Genomic DNA, 25,408 nt, shown 5'->3' on the forward strand with positions numbered 1-25,408 from the left:
TGTGAAGGAACCCTGCAAGAGATGAAGTTGTGTCCTTGTGATGAAAATAGGAAGAAACACACCCTCTGCATGACTATATGTAATATAAGTTAGAGATCCAAAAAAAAAAAAAAAAAGAACATAAGCAACAATTTGCAAAAGGCATAAAAATTTACAGTAACTAGCTTCCCCCCCACCCCCAAACCCATCAGGAGTGGGAAACCTGCTAGAAAATTTGGATGGCCAATAGACAGAAAAGCCTCTGCACAAATAATGACCAAATAAACTATAACCATTCAAATTGGAAGGGGGAAAACTAAGGTGAGATATGATAGAAGTCCTCAAAATCATAAGCATGAAAAAGAACATGAATTTTCAGCCTACCAGTACTAAAATAAGGAACATCAAATAAAACCTAATGTTATAAATCTCCGCTGTGCTTATTAAAAGCTTACAGAGGATGAAAAAGTGGCTGAACTCACAGAAGAAAAGTCCATCCAAGGGTAACACATATAAGATGACTTCTTGCCCAGGAATTCCTTGAACCACAATTTACTGGGTGCTCAGAGAATATTCTGGGGAGTAACATCCACTGCTTACACTATTACCTTATCCTTCCCTTAGCATTCACAGTTAGCCATTGTCTGAGATACCACCCTGAGCTATATGGGCTTTCAGTTTGTCTTTGGCCTTTTTAATGGTAACAAACATAACAAACTAGATAATTATTAGACTAGGAAATTTTTCACCTCCAGTATCATGATAAATGAGAATAGTTCACATTACTTAATAGTATGGTTGCATAGGCATTACATATGACAGTATTGCACAAACTGGAAATTTCACAAGTTGGAAGATTATCTTGGTAGCTGTAAAGCAAACGATTTTTAGACAAACTCAGTAGTGACAGCTCCCACTCACTTAAATAACAGTTCCTGGAAACCCAACGGTTCTGAAAACTATGAGGACATCAGTTTTTATGTAAATGTGAAAACCTGCAATATAACCAACCTGTCATGAATTCAGACTGTTTGAAGGTTAGAAGAAATAAATCTTTCATACAGGGAAACTTCCAGTGAGTGAATAGATTCTGTGCATGAAAAAATAACTTTGAAAGGATATGAGATGTAGTTCTTTGTCCAGAGCTTTTGTAAATCATATTTTATTCCTCATAAAGAAAGTTCAAAGTAAATTAAACAGTAAGCCCTTACTTCTGCTGAATAATGTCTTAAAAATTGTTACTGTTTATAAGGAAACTAAACTCAAATGATTTACAATAGCTGTGCAAAAAACCCAAATTCTCTATAAAAGGGTTACAAATACCATACATAAATTAACTTTGATTATATTTTAAGTAGTATGAAGTTGCTTGGCTATTTTGTTCCTAAAAGGAAAAATTAGAGCTACAGATTAACTTTAGTAAAGGACTAGTTGATCTACTGTCATTTAGATTAGTCTTCCATTTATTCTAAAGAGGAAGAACACACCTCTCAGCAGTTTATCTTCTTCCTTTCAAACTATCAAATGTATTGTTACACAAGACTCTTCACCTGTGACAGCATGATCCCACTACCTAGCACTTCATAATAAGATCCACTTCAATTACAGATTGGCAGAACATAATGCACACTAAGCCATGAGAAATGTGATAAAGTATAAATAACTCAAAGGATTTTGTAAACAAATGCATTTTGGACATTCTAATTGAGATATCTGATTATCCATACATCCCCGTTTAATCTACTGCTACAGAATGCTCAACGTTCATTCACTGGAAAATCAAAACACAGGGTCATGTAGGATTTCACGAGTACAAGTATGATATTTTAAACTTTGCCTAGAATAAGTTGTATTAGTTGTACAGAATTAACAGTCTTAATTCACAGCCCCACAAGATCTTCCATCAATTTTAAGATGAAAAGAGATTTCAAAGGAAACATTTAAAGGAGGATACCCAGGCTCACTGGTTTTGGGTGAAGAGAGGAGACTTTCAAAAAATATGGACAAACATATCTATTAATTATCTCTTACCAGCCTCTTGCCCCCATCTTTGGCTTTTTTTGGGGGAAAAAAAAGGCATTTATAAAATTTTCAAGTTTGTTGCCTTTCATTCTCTTAGGACTGTCGAACATAAAATTTCAGAAGTCATCTTGCCAGTTCATCAATAGGGGATCAATGCTAGAAGCTCTTGAGGACAATTTGTCAAAGTAGTTCTTAAGAAATTCCAAATAAGAGATGGGGCAGCCACCTTGAGCACTTGACCAGCTAGTTAACTAACTTTACTGTGAGTCTGTTAACAGCAAACATTTGAGATTACGTTAAGGCCATTAATGCATCTTCCAACAGCCTTCTCTAGAAGGCAGATCCAAATTCTTTCAATCCTTTCCCACGAAATTGAGATTTCTCAATTTGAATTATTTCGAAGCCCAGTACCCAAACTGCAGTTTGAGACTTTATCAATACTGAGTAAGGAGGAAGATCTACTCTATACGAGGCAGGGAAAAACCTCCATGTTTTGGTGCTGGCAAAATGATGACTAAGCTCAACCGTAAAATGAAACCATCCACTTAGTACAGTGCACCGCACTTGTCTTTCTGGAACTATCCTATTCCTATCACCCAACCTGCACTTTCTTAAATTTGAAACCTTTCCATCCCTCCCACTTTAGTGTCGTCTTTATATCATTACTGAGATCTTATCAGAAAATATTGCATTATGAGAAAGTAAAAAATATTCACTCCAAAAACGTTTTTCTATGCTATTCAGTATTTATATGCTGTTCAGTTAGAGTTGCACACAGATGTCTATCCTTTGAGCTGAGTAGTTATTTCCTATGCTTGTTAACATTTCATTTTTTCAAGCCTTAAATGGTTTTCATTGTTTTTGTCTACATCTTTCTGACTCATTATTGTCAAGATAATGTGATCAAAATATACAAAGCATTCTAGATGCTTTGTCTAGAGCTTACTACTGAGTTAAATGGTATCATTACAGTACCTGTAGTGTTACTTTCTATAACATTCATTATACATAGTCTCACATTTCTAGTTTCATTGAACATAGTCTTGAATCTTTGGGAGGATTCCCCCTGAGCAGTTCGTAATGGCACACTAACCATTTTTCTGAAAGAGTTAACTTGGGATAACATATTTTAAAACACCGTATCTAACATTCAGTATTTTCAGTGGTAAACAAAGAATAACTAACTAGCTTTGTACTAGCCATTTATTTTTTATGTCATATAACATGAAAGCTCCTCACTGAACTTTCAGCTTCAATCTCTGCTAACTAAGCAACTAGCTTTTGGTTGAAAATTTTACTTCCTGGCATCTTTCCTCCTTTTCTAGATTAATATTTTAAATGCTGCTCTTATTAAATAATACATTTGATTTTGCATAGTATATTGTATAGGCAAGCTGTAATCCAAAATCTTCAGTAACTACAGTTTACATAATACTCCTGTTCTTAAATAATAATAAAAAGAAAGATGAATGCTTTCTGAAAACTACTGGGAAAATGTTATCATTGTTGTGCTAGGCGCTGATGAGGTCACATCTAGAACAGCATGTACAAGGACAGTCACGTAAGAAAGATTAATTGAAACCAGAATGGGGTCAGAAAGGCTACTGGAATCATTAGAGAAATGGAAAACCTACTTTCCAAGAGAGGCTTAAAGAGTTTGACTGCTTTAGTTTATCAGCAAAATGAAGGTTGAGATGGGATATCTGCTACCTATAAATACTTTTGCAGTCATTATTTTTCTAGGAGTGGAAAAATTTAAGATAAACCAAAGTCTGCACAAAATAAATGGCTATATAATATCCACTAAGCAAACTTAGCTAGACATAGAAGATTCTTTATCATTAGAATAAAAATTTCCCCATAAAAGGAGGAAAAAATAAAATAGAGAATAATTTAAAGAACAATGTAAAAGTTATAACAGCAGGGGACTGGACTCAATGGTGGAAAAATTCCCCTCTCGACATACTTTATCTTGGAAAGAGTATTTGCTAGTTTTCTTTGGCGACAGTAACCCATTTTCACCAAAATTGGTGCTTAGTGGGAAACTGATTTTAAGTGAACACACATTTTTCTTAAAACGATCTGCCTTCCACTGAAAACATGATTATTAAAATTTTAGAGTAAGAACACTAACAACATAAAAAAAATTGCTTTAAAATTGGCCAAAATCTAAATGAATGAATTGCTTAGTAATATTTTTGATAAAAAACACCAACCTCCACTTTGGAAAATCCTTTGAAGTCTAAACGTGCAGGAGCACTTAATTGCCATATGTCCCCAAACAACTCTATAAAGCATGCAGTCTCAGATATCCTAGACTATATCATGATATTTTAAGACAACTTATTAAAGATTTTGCAGGATATAAAATGGAAAATGTAGTATAAGCTAGGAAGTCATAGCAACTAAAAGACATAGGAAAAACTTCAAACATTACAACAGCCGTTTCAAATACAAATATTCCATTGTCAACTAAAAGCCTTAGGTGCACTTTTTAGTTAATTTGGATAAAAGAGGTCAGTTTTCAGCATGAAGATCACATTTTTCTAACATCAGACATTTTAATAAGAACATTCTTTAGGAACACAATACAAAAGTAGATAATGCTTCTAAAATGTAAATCTAGGTCTAAATCAAATCTCAGATTAATAATTTTTTTCTACAATGTATTTATTAATTTATTACTTCCTCTACTTCCTATAAATAATCCCTTAGTATCAATATTCCTTGTTTTAAACTAGTTTAATTTTCCTCTTTTATCTTGACAGGAATGAAAAAAAAAAAACAGTCAACAAAGATCATTTGTATAACCTGTAATGTAGCTCTGTAACGTTTTCAAAGCCTCTCAAGAACTTTATCGTTACTGAAAAGATTTTGGCTTTTCCGATTTGGCATTTCTCTTTGCTTATATAAAAGTTGTTTCTATTCATGATTACTTTTTCAAATATATTTTTGAACTTTTCATCTTGCCTTACCTATTTTTAATGGTTTTACTTACACTGAATACTGCAACAAAGCTCAGCTTCAAAACCATGTTTGTGATTATTCCTTCCAATTCAAATTTTGAGTTTAGCTACTTTAGCTGAGATTATGCCCAAGAGGGAACATCTTCCCTAAACATTCTAGAAAATCATTTTAGAAATTGGAACATAGAGAACTTAAGTAAAATTTTTGGACTATTTCCAAATAGGGAACGTGGTATTTGCACTAAGCAAAAAACTAATCTGAAAGCAGCATATTAGTTATGCATCTTTTGAAAACTAAGGCAATATTGTTAAAATTTTGACCTTCTGTCGCTATACCTTCGGATGGGAATTCTGCCAGTCATACACACCTCAGAGGCAGCGCATCTCGCCTACTCTAGGGTCACAGGCACCAAAGCCAGAGAAGGCACAGACCTGCAGTGAATGGGAAAAGGCTAGTGAGGCCCAAGCATAACATCTGCCACATCAGAACAGCACATGGGCGCTGTGGCTATCCGAGCTAAGAGAATTCCCGCTGGCTTTTAGTATTATTTTGATTCCTACACAACTGCTGTTGGAATCAAAATAACGCTCAACACAGGTTAGGTTTAATTCAATACATTAAGCTTGCTTGTGCACACTGTTTCACCCTCACATTAAATATAGCTGCACTTCTCCTTATATATTGCTTCTGCTAGTCTTTCAAACATGGTGTCACTAGAGCAGAAATGAGACAGATACTTACCGGATTCTAAAGAGTGATTTGATTATGTTATATTGTTGGCATATTTGTAAATTAAATCAGTCTAATATCTATTGCCCCGTAAAGAGATCTTCTGTTTAATTCTAAAAGCAGTTACTAATATTTATAATACATACACATTTTTCAAGTTCCCTTTGCAGTGCAAACTACTTTTATACAGGCAACTGTGACATTACTCTAATTCAAAATACTTCCCGAGACAACAAAGCAAATTATTTCCAGCTATGGCACGACACTAGTGCTTTGCAAGATGTTTCCTCTAAAACTAATCTGTAACACTATGAATCCTTGGCTTCTCTCTTAAGACATACATGCTACAAGGGACAAGCCTTTATTATTCAGTTTATTCATATCTTACTCTAATAAGGTACCATTAATAGGTACAAAAAATAAAGAGAATTCTGTCCAGCTTCCATTTCAATATCACTGATATAGTAAACCTCAAAAACTGAACTAAATCCCGTTTTGAGTGAATTTTGCATATTAGTATTGTTATGAAACTTTAAAGAAACATTACTTCAATTCCACCTATGGGAAAAATTAGGTAATAAAAGTCTTCTAAGGAAGACTTCATTGGACAACATTCATCCAATAATAAAACTATAGGTGTTACTCATGGGAGAAGAGTTCTTTTTTTTCCCTTGCATTTGTATACTACACATATAATTTCACAGCTGTCAGTTCAGTCAATGTGAGATTATAGAGAACAGATTATTCCAAAATTAGTATTACTTTCACAATCTTATTGCCTAAGAATCTTTTATTTCCAAATTTTTAAAATGTTGCACACATCAATATGCATCATATTTTAACATCACACCTTTCACAAATATTTTATTATAAAACACATTTAAGGTACACATATATCATAAAAATTGCATCTTAGAATACTGGTAGATATCTAAAATCTACTCTTTGTTTATTTATTCACTTTTGATACAGGATTTAGTATTTACATTTAATTGTTTGAGCTGGGTGCAATAATGAATAATCAATTAAAAAAAAAAAAACTCTGTCTTATTATTAGAACTCTAATTCACACAACTTACAAAAACAGAAATGATCAAGTGAGAAAGACACCTAACTGGTGAAAGCAGGGCAACATTATAACCTCAGATGTGAAGTTCCAAACCAAACTATGCCCAGTGGCCCATCTGTCGTGGTACACATACTCCTTTCACCGAGCAAAATACCAAATTTACAGTCTGTGACATATAATCAAGTCCAGCTACTTTCATGTTTTTGATTACCCACAACTGACATAAGATTGTCACAAGTTTGCAGTAAATGATAAGCAAGAAAGCAGAAGAAAAACGTGCTTTCCTCTTCCCTGAACGAACAGAACGCAGGAGGGCAGCAGGACAAGAGGCAGGACCCTGGGTCACGCTCCTTTCTGTTTTCATCATGTGTCTTCCTTTGGTTACCAATGAACAGGCAACAACAAAACATGTTCTCATCTTGTTTACACATACGCAACACTAAAATTTGCTCCACTGATACGTGCTGACTAGTTACGATATAGATACTGATGCAGGACACATGAAGGTTTGTACGTTTGTATAGTCTCTCTCCTTTATGCTGAACGCCCTGCTTACTGTTATCAATCAAATGCAATGGTGCCACTAGTTTTCACTGAGGCGTGAGTTACGATAGAGAAAATAATGTCTAAAATTCCCCTTCAATTTGGTAACATAAAAAGCTTTTACATAGATCTACACATTAGCGTAAAGCTTTAGCTTGAATGCCCTGAATTGCCTATCATTTTAGTTTCATTCTTTCCACTTGTAAATTGAATCCTGCTATGAAGGCAGGGCTACACGATTGTAATGCAGTCACTGTAATACGGGAAATACAAGAATTAACAGAAAGTGCCTTACCTGATGGTAAGCTCGTGCTCCTAGTAAAAGTTACCACGCGCATTCGGTATGGACCCTATGCCACCCTACTGCTAGAGACCTGGAACGCGAGCGTGCCCTGAAAACTGGCAGGTTTCCCTTGAAGAAGAGAAACAAGTAGCAACCCCACATGCCCCCTGTCCCCCCCCCCCCCCCCCCCCAGCAAACCCTAACCACACTGCTTGGGCATGCTTCGAGCCACCAAAATAAAAGATGTGGACCTGATGTTATTTTACCTTTATAGTAAAGAGCTCATTTTGCTCCTTTAAAAAAATCCATGTACTTGAACCACTCTGCAAATTCCTGTACTGACTGAGCTTAAAGAGAACAGGATGCAGTAAAGCAAATTTATTATTTTAATGGATAATTTTGGAAAGCTAGAGTCTCTTCCTGATGCCGTGGGAGACTTGAAAAATTTCCAATTATTTGTAAATAATGTAAAATTTGTATATCAGTTTAGTCTCAAATGCTTGAGCATTAGAAAAGGGAAATCATAAAGTAATATAAATCATACCTATTAGGTATGGTGTTATTTTTAAATTTCTAAAGTATTACATGACTTTTTTAAACATAAGGTATTTCATCATACAACTGGAAGTAGCTTTACTCATGCTGCAGGAATGACAATTTCATACACACAGACGACCCAGTATGTTGATACACAGCAACTTAGCTGGAACCCAATGTCTCCTTTTAACATGTTAAACAATTGCAATTAATCATTTTTAAAAATATATTAATCTGTTGAGTAGCTGGTACCTATTATAGTTAGCAGCGACCTTGACAATTTCAACTTGGAACTGATGAAACTGAACATATGCTTCAGCATGATATGCATCCAACAGAATAAGAAATTATGAAATAATTTTTATAATTATTAAATTCATCCAAAATCATGCAGTTTGTTGACTAATGTAAAATACTACCTAGTTAACTGGTTGGAAATACTGCAATTACGCATCCTAATGGCTGTCTGACAGAAAACATCAAAAAGTACACTTAACATTCCTCCTAATATATAGAGCCTTCAGTTATTTCTAAAACAGACTGCAAGTTAGGAAAATGCTTTAAAATTCTCTTACAAAAAGCCAAGGTATCTCATTTACTCTTTGAGGCCACTGGTATAAGACATCAGAAAGATATAGTTAAATATTCACATTATGAATACGAGGCATAAATAAAAAGAATGTTTCTAAACATAAGTACACAAATTAAAGGGCTGCACAACTAAGAGCAATAAGCACCAAAGACAACACAATAACACGGAATAAAACACAAACTCTGTCATGTGACAGTTACTTCATTGCCTACACACTTTTAGCCAAGAAATATAACAAAATTATGTCTCCAAGTGAGGAATAAATAAGCTAGATTGTAAAATAAATAGGTCACCTGCAGTTCTAGCTTCAGGACTAGTCTGACAATACTACTTTGCTGCTTTCACTTTCTGCCAGCATTCAGCCCTCTTCCCCTCCACAGCTGCATGCCTTGATCTCTCCTCCCTTCTAGCTTTTCATCACACCAAAATCACGTCAAAAGTTTTAATTACTATTTTCCAGAGAGAGAGCTTCCAATGATAGTACATGACTCCAGTAAAGCCTTTGAACATAAAGCCTTTTCCACCTTTGTATGGTAACTCTGCTGTCTGCATAATTCATGAAGACAGATGAAAGTCTACTTCCCATGTAAATATATCAGGCAGAAAAGTAACTACTTGGAAATGAAACTGATTCAGATCAGACATCAGGAGGTAAAGCAGAAAGCCAAATTCTTAGGAAGTGTTACAGTGCTTAGATATTGCAGAGGGTCCGCATAAATTATAGGCCAAATCCAGCCCCGTACCAAAACCTAAATTTAACTCTTAGCTAGGCATACTGTGCAATGCCAAAGAATCTAGGGTACTGTAAAAGCTATATATTGGTGAGACATCCCCAAATCAGGATATGTGAGGCACTTCAATTACTTCCAAAGCATGTATATTCATTTCACACTGCTGAATTTACAAAAAAAAAAGCACTACAGCATCTGCTTCAAGAATATTTTTCATAGGAACATAATTCCACGTTTGCAAATCACAGATGATCTGTTTTCAGGTAGAAACAAAAATCTTTTCATTTGGATTTGTTTAAATGTAGGCATCTTTGCCTGTGCCTGATGAGAGAAACCTTACTGCCGAGTGGCTAGAAAACTAAACTGAGAACAAGATCATAAATTGACATTCTTCCTACATCTGTTCAGACAGCTTTTTTGAATAACCGACCTCTCTAGAGACTCTGCCCCGATTCCAAGAACCTTTCTGCCTAAACATTTATTAATAGAAAATATTTTGATTAAATTTTAGTCTGAAGCCACCCCTCAGCCCCACATTCAGTACTTTCACAGTTAAAAACAACCTTCCATTTTGATGTCAGCATGCCATCCTGATATCTGAAAGAGTCAACATTTTTTATTAACACTGAACTGCCAGTCCTTTCCTAAAACCCCTCAACCAGGTCAGGCCAGGAAAAGCTGCTGCTCTTTCTACCATTGCAAACAATGGCTGAAGCGACACAAGAACAACCTCGACGAAGCTGAAAGCTCAACTTTCGCATTACCGGAAGGGAACACCAGCTTGGCGTTCTCACTACTCATCCTGGTGCCCTTTTCTCTCATTTCCAAAGTGCCTAGGCACAGCACAAAGACTGCAGAGAACAGTGGGATCTGCCAAAATGAAACAGTTAATTCTGCCTCCTACTCTTTCATTTAATTGAATTTTCAGCGCCTGTGAATGTGCTGACAAATTTCCTCCTGCTCCAGTTATTTTGGGAATGTACCACAGTGAAACCTGAACTTAGGAGCAGCACTCTTCTTGATATGCATTTGAAAGGCATTTCCTATTCTTTAGGCATCTGTTAAGAACAGTTGTTTAAAAGCAAGTAGCTTAATTTCTTTAATTGTGACTGTATCAAAGGTTGACAAGGCATAACTTTGGCGATGGTATCAGTCAGTGCTAATGAAACTCACAGCATCTAAAAGAAAAATTTTTTCCTTTGCAAAATTCACACAGTGCTCACAGAATTGTTCAGCGACAGCAAATATATACCATGCCCTCAGGGACTCTTCCAGTTTTTAAATTTAGGCTCTGAAGGAGGCAAAAATGGAAACCTTTCTAAAGAATTTCTGTCAGATTTTACACTTACTTCTATATGCATCTACATAAGAGTCTGGGGGTTTTGCTAATGCTAATAAAAAGTAGTAGTTCTTCACACAATCAGCAATTAATCATTGGAACTCTGCCAGCAAAATTGGTAGATGTTAAAAGTTAAAGTTCAGTGGATATTAAAAGGCATGCCACTGGAAAAATTAATGAAAGACAAAATATTTATCAACGGCTGGTAAATACCCTACCATATCCCATATGGATCAGAAAGACCAGTGGCTACACATCTCTTTAGATTTGAGGGAGCATATCACAGAAATATTGATACTTTTATTATTCCACAGACCTATGCTGTTGTTGGATAGGACGTGATTACAGGCTAGATCAACCTTTTGATTTGGCTTTGGTAACTAACCATTTTTACGTCAGTCCTTGTTAAGCGAACAGAAATTTAAGGCTCTCAAGTTTTGAGATTACGTATTGTCTTTACATTGTTTTCAATAAAACAACAAAACAAAAAACTCCAAGAGTGACATAGTATTTAGATATTAGAAGTACAATGACTAATACCAACCTTAGTCGGTTGGTATAAATAGCATCCTTTAACAGTAAAAGTGCAGTTTATGGCTTATGGTATATAACAACTTAATATAACGGCACTAAATTTGCAGCTATAGCAAAACGTAAAATTACTTTGAATTACAATCATTCTTGCATGCTAGGTAATATGTTACACTTAAGTGCTTATATAAAAGCTTTTTTTACTGTAACACATGAGAATAAAAAAATTGGTATTGCAATTGCTGTAAGTCTAATATGTCTTTGAAATTAAAGTATCACCTTCAGTGATGAATGGTAAATAGTTTCCTGATTTGTAGTTTTAAAACAATGCACCTGAAAAATAATTAAAAATACACGCAAAAATAGCATCTGCTGGAAAAAAAAAAAAAGTAACCCTAACAAGAAAAGAGCTATCTGTTCTGCTGACCTCCCTCCCCTTTTTTTCTTCCCTTGGTAGTCTCTAAATACTGACCAAGACCAGGTTTGCTTACCTTACAAAATTTGACAAGATCACTACTCATAGCACTATAGCTATAAGGGACTGAATTTCTTGGTTACTGTATTCACTTGATGGTCCAGGGATTGAGATAAAAGGAAAAGCAATAAGGAATCAAAAATACGCTAAAAGTATATCAGGCAGGACTAAATAAATTTAGCTTTTCTCATCCCTCAACTCGCATATAAATATTTTATAGACACACCATCTATAAACCATAGTTAAAGAATGCACTTACCAACTGAAAAATACTCCTTAATAGTGCCATCATACACATATTGGGTTAAAACTCTCATCTTAGCTCACTGCCTGTTGCTGTGATTTCCATGTAATTAATCCTCTCATAACCAAGAGGACCACTCAGAGAAGAAAGAAGACATTAACTATGACAAATAAGGGTGGCAGAGTTGGGTCCGCTCTCAAAAATCAGCCATTAATCTTTAATATTAATCTCTGAACCTTCTGCAGTTGATTTCTGAACACACTGGCCTTGCCTAAATCTTTTCTAATTTGGAAATTAGATATTATTTGGTAAATCAGAACAAATATTTTTCAAACGTGTAGCTCTTAAGCTTTGATTACAAATGAGGCTCATTTCAAAATGAATTCCTTTTGAAACAGCGAATCTGCAATATTATGCAAGTTGAACTATACTTAAAATACACATACAGGTGGCAAGCTCAGACATAAATCAGTAGAAAGTTGCGCTGAAAATCGTTCTCTGTAAAACTAGTTGAATCTTTGTAACAGACATCTAGGCTGAATGTTATTGAGACCTTGAGATTTGAAAGATCAAATTCTGCAAGCTCTTAGTGTACATATTTATATACATATATGTATACATATATAACTTTAATGACAGCAAGCTCTTGGTAGCACAATTTTTAGTGAACTATATAAAAAAGTTTCAATTATTGGTTTTTCATGAATTTAACTATCTTAGGCCACCAAAAGTGAGAGCCTATGACTGGAAGGCTGTTACAGAACGTTAATAAACTTTCTTGTGCAGACATGTTATCCACACACACTGCTGAATCAAGTTTAAAAAAAATTTTTTTTTTAAAGATAATATACAGGTTAAATGCATGAGAATACTTTCAATCTTCATTCTCAGATTTCTACACAGCATATTTTAAAAAATAGCATTTCTCAGTCTTCGACTTCATTTCACATTGTTCATATTGGGGTAGGAGGGGAAAGGAGTGTATATGTGAAAGTCTTTTACTTTTCAGTGACACATATTTGATCCTTCCTTCCCCATTAAAAAAAAAACATATCTTCTCTCTGCAGTCTTTACCACGGTGCAGAAAACTTCACAGAAGTTTAATTCTGATTTCTAAAATATAAATATTGGTATATTCCCCAAAAATTTATAAATGAAATAATATAGAATAAAAATGGAAACTATCTAATTCTTTTGTGTTTATGTAAAGACAAATCATCGTCATAACGCAGCCCCTGAGGCAGTTTCAGATGCTCTACGGGCCTACTTAAAAACACTTAGCCAGTAAGGTTTTGAAGTAGTGATGTTTTCTGTGAGCTGCTATCGGTCCAAGGCAATTGAACGGTCCCTGAAATGCTTCCAGATAACGTGAAAAACTTTACAGCACTCTTGCGTGGCGAAATTAATGTTTCTTGCTTTTCTCATCTGATGTCTTTTATTTATAAAACTCATCTACTATGTGGAATGTGTGATTAGATGGAAAGAGGCAAAAAAACATATAGTGAAAAGTGACATGAGCGATTTCACCGTTTCCAACCGCATTACAAAGTCTGGCACAGTTCTGAAGAAGTCTAAGCACTAAGCCTGAGATTACGATAGTGTGCACAACTCCTAAAACAAGTGGTCAACTTGTTTGAGTAAGAACGCTTACATGGCATTCTCCTTAACTGCATTAGTTAATGATCACTTACAATTTTGTGGTATCACAAATGTCATTTGGCAAGTAAGTTGTTGGGAAAAAAATGAAATACTGTGTAAAGTAGACACTATACTGTCTTCAGGGAGAAGCAGAAGCTACTAAGCTGTTTTAGACAATAATATTCCTACATTCTGTGTAATACAGAATAAAAACAAATAAATTTTACATATTAAATAGAACTGCAACGGGAGGTTACCCAGTGGAATCTATTCCATTTGTCTCAACTTTTAAACTGCATCTGATATTAAATGCACAGAAATACTCAAAATTGGACTCTCTTAATTAAATAATGGTGGGAAATAGTGAATATATTAACTTTTTTTTTTTTAAGAAGCTCTAACGGATTTAGAAATTATATTCAATTTACCTGAGAGAGGCATGCTGCAATTCTGCACGCTGGCCAGAATGCTTTTTACTTTATTTCTCTGGGGGAGGTAATCTATACTAAACCAAAATACAGGTTCATGATCAGGAAAATGCAAATACTAGGCTTCCAGTATCTCACTGTAAAACCAAAAGCATATAAATAAGGTCATATTCAAACCACTATACTCCTTTGAATGCAAAAAAACACTAGTGAACTTCATGTCATCCACTGTGACCTAACAAAAAGCAAAATTCTCAATTCTTCTTCTACCTTTATATTTTTTTTGGTAAAGAAACAGCTTGTCTGTACTACGCAATAAGAAAATGAAAAAATACAAGAACAGAAAACCCAAACAATTGGTCGCTAGAAAAAAATTCATAAAAATATGAGTAGAGCTCTAATTGACTAAAGCTTGTTAAAAACAAGAGGTTTTTTGCTTTTAGGGTTTTTTTTAATTAAAAAGTACATTCTGGACACAAATGTACTTTTCTCTGTAGACAACCTGATAATAATTTCTGAATGCATTGGTAGGTATGTACTGGCACATATAGTTGGTACAAAGAGATCCTATTCTGACCGGCCTTTATGCAGTTAATTACATCCCCAAAATGAACTAAGTAGATAACCAAAGCATACTGAATTTTCTCATGTATGGAAATAAACTGCTTCCATTTTTTTTTTTTTTTGTTAACTTTCAAGAAATCAATTGCTTTACGGAACACTTCGAATTGAGAATAAATGTACAAAATGACTAAGCTAATTGCATATCTCATGCATCTGAGAAGCTGATAAACAGCACATATAATGACAGGCACTGGCTGACCAAAGGATTAACTCATGTTACTGCCACCCACATTATTAAATAAGTATCTCTCTGCAAAAGAGTCTTTTGAACAGAGTGTTTAGTATTTTAAAAAATTACCACACCGAACCTTTGTCTTACTAACCAGTCCCAAAGAATTGCAGGTGGCAGAGCAGACAGGATCTTTGTGCCACTGTAAACTCAGGGCACAGCGTATTCATGACAGGATGCAGTAACAGCCAAACAATAAACAGTTTTCCCCACGATGGCTTTACACAACTTGAAGTCATGGTATTTTCCCCTGTTCAGTGACAGAAAGGACACTGTGGAGCAGCAAAGAAGTGACGCTGCACTGACTTAAGAGCGTAGTGTTCCTCCCCCCCCCCCAACTGAATACGGATATCTGAACAAGAAAATAGAAGTTAATAACATTAACTCACTTGTTTATTATATGTTGCAGTAGTTTTTTGTCTTAAAAACATTGCTGAAATTCTTTCATATCTGAATTAGAGTCAGCATTTCTTGGTTTACTTCTGCTTCCTAACAAGCACTACATGAAAGTTTTTTGTAAATGTTAAAGAAAAAGGCTTTAGGTTACTTGCATCACGATAACAACATTTCATCATTACACTGTGGAGAATTCTTTGCCTTTTAATCACATCTTCCGAGCCACAGGAAAAAAGTTTTCCAAGAAACACATTTCCATTAACTACATTATACTCTATGTTCTCTATTTCCATGTTTAGAAAGAAAATATGTTCAATAGTCAGATCAAACAGGAAAGAGAAATGACCTTATGATTAAAGAACAGAAACTGGAAGCAAGACTACTACCTGTGGCTCCTGTCAATGATGGTGCACATAAAACCTCAGACAAAGGTTCCTTAGAACAGGTCTTCAAAAACAGTGAGTTAATGCTGTCGTCTTCATTTTTTTTTAAACCATATCTTAACATACTTGCATGCTAAAAAGGTAGGCACTTGCAGAATATTTCAAAAAACACATTTAGCTGGAAGTGTCAACATAGTGAATATTCAGCTTTGCAGATGGTATAGCCCATCAATACTGCTCAATATGTATGCCAAGTTGAACTGTGAATGTAGAGTGATAAAAAAATACATGGCAGAAAATGAATAATTTTTGTGAAAACATATGAATTCATATTTGTACTAGATATAAATCTAAATGTAGTTGATATCTGTATTTATTAAATCTAAATGTAGTTGATATCTGTATTTATATAGAATTCAGATTTTCCTATTTGTTTTTTTATCCATTCTTTTCCTCACTTCATCCTCTCCCTGCCCTGCATGATTAAATAAAAAAAAAAGTTTTGACTCCCGTTCCTCCTGTTATTTCAAACCATTCCTGATACTGTAGAACCTTGATCAGTGAAAGACTTCAGTAATAGAGATTTTCTGATGCTATCTGAATTAGACCTTGTACCTAAAAAAAATTACACTTTGATTCTTCACCAAAAACTGAGAAGCATCACTTCAGGTATCCTAAGCATATAATTCCAATTAATTAGTTCCTCTGAAAATCAGATCATTTTACTGAAATACCAAAATAACAGTTTAAAAGCAAATTTTAGGTTCACACTTTTGTGAAAACTCCACTTTTGACCACAGAATCTGATTTTCAGAGATATTGACCATCATTAGCCACTTAAAGTTACTGCAAGATAATCACCTCTTAAAAATGACAAATATATCTTGAATTGGCCCTGCACAAGAAAGATATCAGCAAAGACACTGCAGGGAAACTGCATATTTCGTCTGCATAAAATATTCAAACCACTCCATACTACTATACTTGAACAGGAATTTTATTGATGTTTTGACAATTTAGTAATTATCTGTGCAGTTATAAAATCAATCTAAATTGATTAATTGAATTGCTCGCTTTTCTGCATTTTGTTTTTATCAGATGTTATTAACATTGCATGAGCATTAATATTTATAGATTACAGAGACTACATGAAGCAGTTAGCACATTCTGAAATAGTATTACCCCGAGAAAATACCCATCAAACATGATGAACAAAACTCAAGGTTTCGTAATAAAAAAAATAGATTATTTCAGTATCAGGAAATACTGTAGTCTAATTCACCAAGAAGAGTAAACACCTAACTCTGAATAGGTAACATTACATTTGTCCACTATGTAGAAGTCTGAATACATGGTTTTGATGCAACACTCCCAGATTATCAATAGGGCATTTTGTGACCCCTCTGAAGAATCTGTAATGTCTATGTAATTTCCATCTACAGTGCTTTTGAGGGCCAATAATCTTCTACAGAGGGAAGCTCACATGTGCTGCAGATTTTAACAAATCCTACTCGAGATTCTGCGCCACAGCACAGCAGTAGGTAACAGGAAAAACTACAGAGAACTTCCCTGCAATGAGGACTCAAACTGCCCATATACAAGCTGTGCTACCAAGTCTTCGCAAGAGAATCCTGGTAATTGTAGACTCATTATGCTGCAAGAAAAACAACCCAAAAGTTGCATGGAATATGGAACAGAATGTGGGCTGAAATGGCTCTGCGGGACACAGATACTCCATCCCATCAGAAGAACATCTAGCTGCAGAGATATGGTGCACTTTATAGCTTCCAATGCCACAAAACCAACACTAAAGAAATTGTAGCGTCAGAGAGACTCTTAGCAGGAGAATACATTACAACCTCAAAAATAGCAATGTAGACTACACATATGAGCATATGTCTTTCTAAACATGGACACAGGTATAATATCATTAAGGATGTGTCTAGGGAGCAGCAGAGCTCCCTTGAGTTCACTACTTCCTCCCTCTTCCATCTCTCTCAGTAGCAAAACCTAATGAATGCATGAACAAGCCCTATATGTTTGAACAACCTCATTTTCCTCTTGCTGAGACACCTAAGAATATTTTTTGAAAGCAGTAATAATTACTCTGTAAACCACTTGACAGCGAGAACGAATCCTATTGGAGAAATGGCAATAAGCTCATGTAATTAGGTACCACTCAAGCTAATGGGGTTGAAGACAAAAGTGAAATCCTGACTGTTACCCTTTTCTGTCAATGCTCTAAACTGCTGCTGCAAAAGCTCATATGCGTGTACTTCACTCTAAGCATGCAAATGGCATCAGTATAGGCTTTTAAAGCAAATTATGCATATTCATTTCTGTTTACTGGACTGAGTTGTACAGATTGTGGCAGTTAGCACAGTTGGGAGCTTATCCTAACATTGCCTCTAGATTGTACGACTCAAGTAGTAACATACTGCAAAATATCATGCAATAAATATGGATCCTCAGAAAAGGTAGTAATATGTTAACTTGTAATTTAACTTAAAGATTAAGTATTATCATGAAATTTTACAAGATAAAGTTACAGAATCATCTTTCACCACTTTTTTTTTTTAATAACATGTATTCACAGCTTTCCTTGCTGGATTTACTCTGACGATAAATGAATAAACAAAGAGTTTTCTTTGATGCTTTTTGTCATCTAGACTTCTCCATTATAATTTAGGTGTACACTTCATGATGAGACTGAAGGCTTTGCTGAGCTAAAATGAGAATAAACCCATGTCACCTTTTCAAACAGTTAGGTTAATTACTTGGCCCTGCCTGATTTTCTCATTTTCTAGAACTCACTTTACAGATAGAAGGTGAATGGCGATCTGGTAATCCCCTCTTTGTTTAAGTATCTATAACGGTACACCATATAAACTTCAGCTCCATGCACTTTCAACTAAATCCAAGAATTCGATGCATATATTAAAAATTGCTAGAAAAATCATCTCTGACCTTTCACCCCAAAGCTATGTGAGCAAGTCTAATGTACTGAGATATATAACTGTTCTCCTCAAAACTAAAAAAAAAGTTAATACATTTAAAATTCTACACTTAATAGATACCATTTTTTTCTGATTAAGTGACACAGACTAACTGGACAGCTTCAATAGTATAAAAGAAACAAATTATGACTGATTTATATGAAATGTATTCACACTAACTTTGTGAATACACGTTGCTATGAGAAACAAAGTGCATGAAATATTTTGGGAAAGAAAAAAGAAGGAATTGAATTCAATGTATTCAGTCATACAGACTTCTAACAAATGTTAATTGTTAACACTTTCTTAAGAGTAATTCAATCTACAGCAAATAATTTCTTGCAAATTTTGCAAAAATGTCTGTAAAAGCGCATACTTATTTATAGTACGAAACAAATATCATGCAAGTTATGAAGCTAAATAAAACCTCACTTTTTTAACTTGAATAATAACAATAATTTACTCTGATAGTGAAGCAGCATTCAGGAAAGCTCTGTCGTACTGCTCCAACATTTTACCTATTGTTACTTCTACAAATGTAAAGTAAGAGTATTTTTCTGTATGGCTTCCATTTTTGGTCAGGAAATATGTTATCCTTTCACAAGTAAGTGAAAATGATTTAAGTGAAGACTGACACTGAAAGTCTGTCAAAGGGTGAAGCCTAACCGAAAGCATTGCTCAGATAAGTAAAACTTTAACTACATCTGCCCAGCTCTCTACTCATTAGATGATTCTGGTATGTCTAAGGGGAAAAAAACCAAACACATATAGTTGTTACGGGGAGGCTTACCCAAAAGCTCTGGCCTACATCTGCCCTGTTCTAATAGTTCAGGTATGCACAAAAGAGAAACCAAGACTTTACATACTTATGGGACATTTGTGGTGAGAAGCCAGAAGGTGAGGGTAACCCAGATAATGGCTGCTAACTGGCTTTAGATATAGGGAAAAATCAGTGAGATTGGCCTGAGGTGGTATGACTAATGAGGCCATCAGCAGCTTATGCAAACTATCTGAATTAGAAAGCAATAAATAGTTATAACGATAGCCCCTTAGGGGAACAAATCCGCAGACATCCAGCTCCATGCAGAAGGCTGAGTCCAATGTGGAACATCTACTTAAGACACTTTAGCCAGCTGGTGTCGGTCAAATAGGATTGGAGGCCTTGATTGGTACGAGTTACGCACACGTGTATGTATAGTAGAATAAGAACATGAGAAAAGAAATTGCTATCTACCTGCTACACCTGTCCTCCTTAGCAAAAATATTAAGCACTTATGCCATTGAGTGATATGGTTCTGTTCCTCTGGCTAACTCACCCTAAAAAAAACTGCAAAGGGACAAAAAAAACTTTCTTTATTATAGAACAGTAAAGCTGCAAGTTACAGCTCTAAAAATAGATCTTATGATGAATATTAGAAAGGATGAACTTTTAAAGTTTAAAGCCATATATACAGGGATGAACAGGCACAAACTGGTAATAAATTTAGCTTGAAAAATGGATAATAATTTCTAGCCATCAGAGAAGCAAGGCTTTGGAACAGCTCTTCATTAGTAATAATAGGGAAAAGAAAACATAAGTGGTTTCAAGAGGAAACTTAAGTTAATGAACCTGGCAACAGGACACTTGCAAACAGTAGAAAAGTGAACTTGATAGCACTGGAGTCAATTTCAGTTTTATGCCCCACAACATTAAGATGACAGACTATATGAAATTGTTTTGACAATGAAAAATATACTGGGTCTACTGCATATGAATCTAAAACTATAAATACAGAAACAGAAATCCAATATATTGCAATACTGAACAATATTCTTTGGGAAATTTGCTGCCCTTGATTACAGAATGTACCAAAATTTTTTTAGGATTGTTCAGAACCAAAGTAGTAGTCTCTCCTGAAGTAGAACGCCATCTAGTACTGAACACAGAGGCTCCAATGTTCAAAGAAATTAGAATGAGCTGAATGAAGTCTGTGGCTAATTTTATGACAAACTTGAAAATAATAATGTAAAAACGTTTCCAAGAATAGTCAGTTGAGTTTTGCTGAAATAGTTGGGAGTTTATTTGGTTTAGATGAAGCTACAGTATTCAGCCTGACCTCCAATAAAATCATCTTATTAGATGTTATTAAACCCTTTTAATTTACTTCATTTTTTTCATGGGCTATTTTCTTTTTTATTTTTTTCTGCACAGCTCTTTAGTGTGTCTTTATGTAATTACTTAAGGAAAAAATAGTCTATTTGAGTCAGCAATGTGTTAATCATCATAATCTGTTTTCTACTCCATGAGCCTACTTCTTTCTTTTACTATGACAAAATATTTCTTTTTATAAAAATTAATAAACCGTGTTTGCAATTTCTGGATCAGTCCCTTTTCGGAAAGTGACACTGTGAAATGACTGCTTCACTATTGAGTGAATTTATTACCTAGCTGGGAAAGCTAAATCCACTTTTACTATTAAACAGCTACTACAATCCATACTTCAGAATCACACTTCGGAACCATATGCACATGGCTACATTTCTGTATAACTGCAAGAACCTGGTGTCTACGCCAAGTAGTTACTATCACTATCAACAATTCAATCTGCACTACCTATGTGGTATACTTTTATACTACTATATTCATTCTCCTGCAGGATTCAAGAAAATCCATAGCCGTCACAGCAGTAGGATAGCAGAGAGATGAACAGATTAATAGGATTTGTTAAACTAGATGGAAACACAAGAATCACAAAGTTCTAGTTCCTGAGAAAGCAATTAGCCCAGTAAGAATGAAAGTGAGGTTAAACAGCTGCATTTTGGCAAAGATGCGACAGCCTTAAATCAGACCTTCCTATCCCATCAAGATTCCCCGGAAAAGGCATGGAACTGCGAAGTTAGACAAGAAAGCTTTTATTGTGCTTCTGAAAAGATCTGCTCTTAGATTCTCAGGGCAGAAACATCAAATTTTTAGATGTGATATACAGAAGATATTCTGCTGACTCTGAAGTGTACACCAAAAGCATAAGGCAGAGGTGAAAAGAAGAAGTAACGTACACTCCAGTTTGCTTCCCAGTAAAACCAGACTTGTCACCTACCATCTATGGAAGCGAAGAGCTGTTTCTTCCTACTGTAAGAACTGCTCCCATGACAGACCCAGTAAACCTTCACTAACGGAATCACGTCCACTGAGGAGGTGTAATGCACTAAAACGTCAGCATTAAAGGAGAGGAAAGCACCTGAATCCTGCATCAGCAGTGGCCTGGTACAATTACAAAAAAATAACTTATTATATTTTTTATTTTCTGCTTTTCCATGATGCTTTTCCCAGCACCAAAGTCCGTATCTTTACTGACTGATGGAAAATTTTTCAGTGCTTAAAGTACTAAGCAAAATCACAACTGATTTCAAACAAAATCGTGGTTCAAAGATCTTCACAAGGAACATATGGATTTTCAGCAAACAAACTGGGAAGATGCTGCTAGCAAAAGCTTATGCTGAAAGTTTACCTATTTCACAAAGGAGTGAGGGATAGGAAGAATAATGGTTGAGAGAGAAGGAAGTGGAGAGAATGAAGAGAAAAGCTTTACAGGCCTCAAGAAGAGAGATGTTTCTGTTTTATTTACAGTTGTAAAGATGCTTATTCCATAGCTAACCATAACATTACAGGACACGTGGTATCTTCCCCATCTGTTCAAAACACTGGCTTTCTTAGGCACTTCAGCAACTGAGCAGCAATCTATACGCTTTTATACAACCTTATTTTTGAAACAGTTGTAATGGGAATAAGGTAAAACATGCTAACTTTTCTCACCTACTGATTGAACTGCTATGAACCGTATCCCAGTTGATTAGTACTAAATCCCATTTGGAAGATTTGAATGCTTTCCTTCACAATAGTGAAGTCAGTGACTAGTAAGTCAGGCCAAAAGCAAAAAAATACAAATTTGCATTATCTAAGTTCCTTAATAGCTACAATATAATTATTACTAATAGTACCTAAACATTAATTAAATATGGGGATAATATACTTGAAGTTTTCTGTCTCATGACTCTTGTTGCTTTTTAATTCCATTTTATTTCTCTGAAAGGAAAAAATTCCAAATGAAAATGAATTATAATAATAATGATTCATCATTATGATAATAATGAATAATAATAATAATATTAAGTATAAAATCTGCAATTTTCACTGTTGATTTTTTTTCCTTCTCTTCCTCAGAAGAAACTTACATTCTGTATAATCTACCACTGAACTAGAGAATTCTACCACATTAAGTAGGGGCTTTTTTTCACAAGAATTTGAACCAGTTTCAAAACAGACTACTACCTCTCCATTTATAACTCCCTTCATTCTCTTCAGAATACCATACTCATCAGTGGTTTTAAATAATTATTCTTTTTTCTGTTTAGATATCGCATCTGTGCAATATTTCTTCCTGTGCCCTCTACTAATGTTTTTTTGTGATGTCTTTAGCAATGCTTGATTTGGCATGCCTGCCTCATGGACGTCACTGAAAATTCTAAATATTCCTGAAAGGATTAAAATATATACAATTCTAAAATTAACAATGCACAACTGATATATACGTACCAATCTCTATTAAGTTGCAGAGAGACACCTTCTAAATAGCTGTTACAGAGTTTTGAAATAACAACTCCGTAACTACTAGTCACAAAAAAAGCACGGAGGAAAATACAATGAAAGATGCTTGTCAGCTGAGTAAATCACTCAGACACAGTGCCAGCAACTAGGCTGATAGTTAGTGCTCCTTAGCAGCGGGAAATGGTGCAAGTATTTTAGACTTGGACCAGGCATATCTAACTGAATATGCTTCAAATAATCAATTTCAGTATGGTCTGAAAGTTTCAAGACAGTTCAAGAAAAACAAATACTGACTCCGTGATTCTGTGAAATACGTAGACAATTTTTGCTGTTACATAAGGTTTACTATGAAGCCTTTACTTACAATTAGCAGTTCTTACTCACCTGTGGAGTTCTACTGATGTAAATGGATTTATTGAAATGAGTCAAAACTGCAGGATTAAAATTCTTGTCAACGAGTCACTTATTCAACTTAATATAATTCATGATAAATCCACTGACAATTTACATAGTCTGAACATCCTCTATTAGTAGATTTGCATGCAGAAACTCAACCATCCAGTGTAGCATCACATGAAATACGTATCATTTAAAAATATCTCTCTCTAGCATGAGTGCAGACATACATTATACTTTGTTCCTACTACAGGCAGGAGCAAAGAGCAAACATGGTACTTTTAGAAAAGGTATAGCTGTATTTATTCATCAGGGACCAAATGCCACTGCATTTGATTAAGATCACAAAGAGCGTAAGTAATGACAAATTAGGACATTTCCTGCTTTTGGTAGGACACAAAGGGCAATCTTCCACTTAAAGACGCAGAGTATAAACTCATATATACTATTCACAGAATATCAATACTGATTTATAGACATAGCATGCAAGTCAGAGTGGACCATGCATAACACAAAATGAAAAACTAGCAAATGGAAAGGGTAAATAGCTGTAACATCAAAGGGTTTCAAATGCTGAGGCAATGCAATAAAAGACAAACACAACTTTTCTTTAAATTATTTCAACACCTCTGAAGTTCATCCGCACATGCCACCATCATGAAATGCAACTTTTCACTCACCAAAGCAGAGTTATGTGGAGCATCACCTGAGACCTCGGGTGTTCTTGTGCTGTTTGGAAGTCTGTGAGGGTTACGAGCTATCGCTTGGCACCAGCCCAACATTTTCTCCTTCCACTTATCCCTTCTCAATTTCTGAAATTCTGAAAATAATTTAGATTCCCTGAAACATTGACTCTTTGAACTTATTCCGTGCATGTCTCTGGATGCACGCCTTTAAAAACAGCATTTTAAGTGGTATCTAAACAAGATGAAAACATTTTTAGAAGAACTAGTTTAAATACTTTGAAGGATTATGCCATGCAGGTTACGAGAGAGCTATACACTTATAATACACCATACATGCATTAATACTGTTTCAGTGCCAGCAAATTCAGTGCCTTTTCCCAATGTTAAAGCTTAAGGTGTCACTTTAATAAGAAAAGCGTTATTTTAAAGGAATTTTATTATAAAGTAACTATGAGAATAGTATCATTCCTAAAGTCATATAATGTTTGGACACAATATCCCACATTCCCTGGAACAAGCAGAAATAGCTCTAAAACAGTAAAAGATATAGAATAGAAATCAACAGTATGAAAACACACATACATGTACATACTCATCCCCAGGCACACCAGAATACCTGGCTTGTCTTCAAGTTTTAAACTGGCAAAGTATGGTAAACAGCAAAAATCAATGCACACGAATTAGCAATAATCATTACGCACTGAGTTGCACATCAACTTCTTTTTAGTTTATAATAGTAACAAAATACCTTTCAAGTAATACTGAGATACTCTGTAAATACAGCACTAGTAAGTTTCTATTAAGTGTAAGAAACCTACATAAGTATTTTCAAAATTTCACAGTTTACTTTCACCTATAGAAAGACCGCGTAGGTCTTCCGTGCAGAACTTTGCTAATTAGGCACAAAAAATAACTTGGAGCAACTTTTTTTTCTTCACAGCCTCTGAAACAATTAATAATCTGCTGGTTTATAACATTTCAAATTTAAAGTGTGTTATCCTATAGC

General features: G+C 34.9%; 1 protein-coding gene across 3 annotated transcripts in view; it reads right to left on the minus strand.

Moving 5' to 3' along the window:
* The window catches only part of MARCHF1 (membrane associated ring-CH-type finger 1), a 241,533-nt gene that overhangs the window by 67,164 nt on the left and 148,961 nt on the right, over positions 1 to 25,408 (minus strand). Inside the window, exon 3 of one of the 3 annotated variants that reach the window (XM_068942412.1) lies at positions 24,397 to 24,536. The exons of the other annotated variants lie outside the window; for them this stretch is intronic. Coding sequence (XP_068798513.1) covers positions 24,397 to 24,536 — 140 coding nt within the window. The remainder of the gene's footprint in view (positions 1 to 24,396; positions 24,537 to 25,408) is intronic. 3 annotated transcript variants of the gene reach the window in all.

Source organism: Struthio camelus, chromosome 4, assembly GCF_040807025.1.
Source record: "Struthio camelus isolate bStrCam1 chromosome 4, bStrCam1.hap1, whole genome shotgun sequence".
Lineage (NCBI taxonomy): Eukaryota > Metazoa > Chordata > Aves > Struthioniformes > Struthionidae > Struthio > Struthio camelus.